Genomic DNA, 3,831 nt, shown 5'->3' with positions numbered 1-3,831 from the left:
CGTCAGTAGCTCAAACTCGATGCCTGTGTGCAGCAACATCGCGTCCCAAGTGTAGCCCGGTAGGGTGTAGTAGTGTGCCGGGTCCAGACCGTAACTCCGTATACACGTTTAGCGGAAATTTTGGAACACATCGGCAAGCAGGAGAACGTCCGTCTTCAGGTACAAGTCGCTGTACTGTCCGAGAGTCTCGATAGAAAACTATTTCACACGGTTATCGCGTGCGCGTAATCGTCACCGGATACCGTATCACCGGTCAACGAACTGTGGAACGACTCGCGCTGTGGTAAACGAGTCTCGAGCAGTTTCTCGGCGCTATCGACGTACTCGTACGGAAATACGCCTTTCCGCGTAAGGAGCTCGAAATCCTCCTCGGAGAGATGCAGAAATTCCGACCGTAGGATTCTCATGTGACTCTTGTCGAAATAGGACGCTAGCGTGTCGAGACTGGTGCTCAGAAACTTGTACGAGTCTACGAAGCGCAGTTTCACGCACGTTCCGCACCCATCCTCTGTGTTAGCGACGTTCTTCGTGAACGTGATGTACCGCTCCTTCGTCAGCGGCAGTAATTCCACGCTACTCTCGAAAGCGTTCGCCACGTCCTCAATGATGAAGTGCGCGTCGTACCCCGAGAGATTGTGAAATATCACTGGAATGACGTGCGAGTCCTTGTAGTTCAGATTGCACGCTGAGTGCGCCGGACCTCTGTAGCGACCGGTAAGGTGGCAGTGATCGCGCACTCGGGTGTCAGCCTCCGCGAACGGCTTACCGCACACGTGGCACAGCGCGGTGGCGTCGCGCAGTTCCTCGCGCTGCTCAGAGGTGAGGTCCCTCATGGGCGTGTTGGACGCGAGGATCGCCTTGACGCGCCGCGCCAGATCGCCGAGCTCCCCGACGAACCACGGCACGCAGTCCTCGCCGCGGTGCGACCTGTACGCGGACGACTCGTCGTAGGCGCAACGCACGTAGTATCCCACGCTGAACGCCCTGTGCCGTTGATACGCGCCGGTGTTCGCCGTACCCTCCTCATCCTCGTTCTTCTCAAGCGTACACTTGAGGTCGGCGTAGACGACGAACGGTGCGCGCTCCTTCCTCTTGAAGTTCCGAAAGGTCAGCAGCTTGTCCTCGCTGGGAAAAATTATCGCGCAGTCGTTGATAATACCGCAGTCGACGGCGTGCGCGGCCAATCTATCCGCGGTTGCGAAGTAGTGTAGGCACCTGTGTAACGTTATGATTATTTTTCTACATTGGCAAGCGAGAGATAGATACAAAGGATGATAAACCTACCGATCGCAGATGTACTTCCTCTGCTTCTTCCCGCTGAGTTGAGCGCTAACCAGGCGCGAGAGGTCCCTGATCCACACGAAGTGTCCAGGTTGCCCCGCGCGGCCGTCGGGCACGTACAGCAGGTTGACGTATCTGTTGCGCTTGCGGTCGGTTAACCGTAGCGGAACGATAACCCCTCGCTTGCCATCGTCATCCTCGATGAAGACGTTTATCGATACGTCGTTCCCGCGCTCGAACCTGCCGATCTGGTCGAGCGTCATGGGAAATTCTATAACACTTACGTCTAACATGGATGTAAAATCGGGGTATTGCGCCTTCCTGTCCGCGTGTCTGGCGCTTGGATATACAGCGGCGACCACCGCCCACGCTCGCACGTTCACCACCGCTCGTTTCGCCTGTATCGCTCGCGGTATATCGATGACACACCCCGCGCGCATGGGGTTGTACTTGTTCACGTTGATCGTTAAGTTCAGTATCTTGGACAACGCCCACCCGCTGTCGCGTTCTTGAAACTCGTCGAGCGCCGCCAGAGTGGTCTCCATTACGTGCTCGTCGTACCACTCGCGGAGTTCGGACAATGGTAACAGCCCGCGGTTCCTCGTGGCGATCGTCTTGACCGCCGTCTTCTCGCTCGCTACGAACTCGGCGTTGAACGCTGTGTTCACCTTTACGCCGTTTAACGTAGCGAGACTATCGCGAACGCGCTCGATCACCATGTCCCGGGCATCCTCGAGAAATCGGCGCGGCTCGACGTGACCGTCGTTGATCACCGCACCGGTGAGCACGCGATTCTTGAACGCCATCTCCACCCCCGTCCAGGAGAGTCCGGACGGCTTGCCGAATCCCGCGCCCACGTACGAGAATCGTCGTCTCAGACGGCTCCTCACGCCCTCCAGTCGCGCGATCCTCGCGACCGCGGCAAACCTCCGCCCGGTTACCGATCGCGAGCCTCCTCCCCCGCGTGCGCACTCTTCCCGCGATCTTCGCAGGTACTCGTCGCACCTGATTTCCAAGTCGAGGTACTTGCCGAGCGTCCCAATGCGCCCGACTAGCTCGGTGAGCCCTCGCTCGTCTATTGTCCGCGCGCGGCGGGGAGCGTTTTCACGCCTGGGAGCACTCGCACGTCCGTCGCTCGCACGTCGGGCAATGTCGTTCTATATCGTTAACGTCCTCGTTCATCGCCTTGAATCGCTCGACGTAGAACGGGATGCCCTCGTATCTCTCCAGTTCATTTATTAACCTCGTTCGTTTCTCGTCCCACTTCGGCCGTTCGTTATAATATTGCCATTCCTCATTTGCTCGTCGTTTTCCGTCGATTATACAGGTACAGGTGGTTCGGTATATACCGTCCATCACCGTCAGTTCACACGACCGCCCTAGACTGGTGGGAATCGTGACGCATAGCGCAACGTCCCTGTCCTCGATCTTACGGGCGATGTCCTCCGCGTAGTACCGGAAGCCCCATGACCTTCTTCGCGTCTCTCTTTTAGCGTCCTTGCACTCACGCAGCATCCGCGTGTACATCGCCCTTCGCACGTTGTACGGCCAGTCAACGACGCTCCGCTTTTGTATTACGACTCCTTGCCTCGCGGAACGTTCGTCGATTCGACGCGCGCCGATCTCGCGGTCGCGCAGAAACCGCGCTACCGAGATTCGCTGAACGCTCCCGGGCCCGGTCTCTTCCTGGGTATCGTCCCCGAGAACGTCGGCGACGTCCTCCTCGAGAGGGGTCATGCGTTCGTTACAAAGCAAATCTCGCATCTTCGCGCGTCGAAACGACGGGGTCGACGGTCTTGGGTCTACGTCTGCGTGCTCTTGGCGAGCAACTCTCGCGCCTCGATCGCTCGACACTTGGGACAATTGATGATCCTCGGCGGCGGTCCGTCTATGTAATCACGCTGCCCTGGCTGGTTGTGGTGCGCGTAGCACTTGCGATACCGTTGCACCTCGGGATCGCGTCTCAGGTGTTCCGGTAACCTGTTCCACAACCCTTCCACGTAGTCTCCGTATCGTTCCAGGAGAATGATCTTCGGAACGTACTGCATCTGCTCGCTCGTCAAACGGCAGATCAATTTATCCTCCGGTAGAAGGAGGAACATCGTGACCTTTGCTAGATCCTCGCGATTCGATAATGACCTCCGCACCGTATCCGGCGGAACGTTCAAACGTACACGCGTCCGTGCGTCACCGCGTACGTGCACCTACTGGATCGGCACGACGCGAACGATCGTCACCTACGCTCAGTCAGATTTGTGGATCGCCGTCAAACCGCAAGCTTCGCACGATTTAAGAGTACCAGCTGGCAAATCGTGTAGGTATTCGTTGTAGTCGCGCACCCATTCCTTGATCGTTTCCTCGGTCATCATACAACTCCTGTACTGGTCGTACAATCGTTCTTGAAAGTGGCTCAATATATAGTTGTGAAAGACATCCGTGGTACAGGTTGGATTCATCGGACCGCGCTCCATCCACAGCGCGTACGTCTCCATCAACGTTACTCTCATGTGCCATCCCTCGCTCGCGCGGCGCGCGAGCGCATCGTCGTTG

At 57.4% G+C, this 3,831-nt stretch overlaps 1 protein-coding gene across 1 annotated transcript; it reads right to left on the bottom strand.

The window, feature by feature from the left end:
• Window positions 1–203: 203 nt before the first annotated feature.
• Window positions 204–2,087, bottom strand: LOC105278902. The gene is made up of 2 exons (XM_011338344.2): window positions 1,285–2,087; window positions 204–1,215 (listed from the first exon to the last, which is right to left on the bottom strand). Exons 1-2 carry the CDS (start codon window positions 2,085–2,087, stop codon window positions 204–206), a joined length of 1,815 nt encoding a protein of 604 aa, XP_011336646.2.
• Between the last annotated feature and the right edge of the window lie 1,744 nt (window positions 2,088–3,831).

The sequence above is a fragment of the Ooceraea biroi genome, chromosome 3 (genome assembly GCF_003672135.1).
Source record: "Ooceraea biroi isolate clonal line C1 chromosome 3, Obir_v5.4, whole genome shotgun sequence".
Taxonomy (NCBI): domain Eukaryota; kingdom Metazoa; phylum Arthropoda; class Insecta; order Hymenoptera; family Formicidae; genus Ooceraea; species Ooceraea biroi.
Note: the sequence above shows the minus strand (reverse complement) of the source record. Positions and strands in the feature narration are given on the sequence as shown.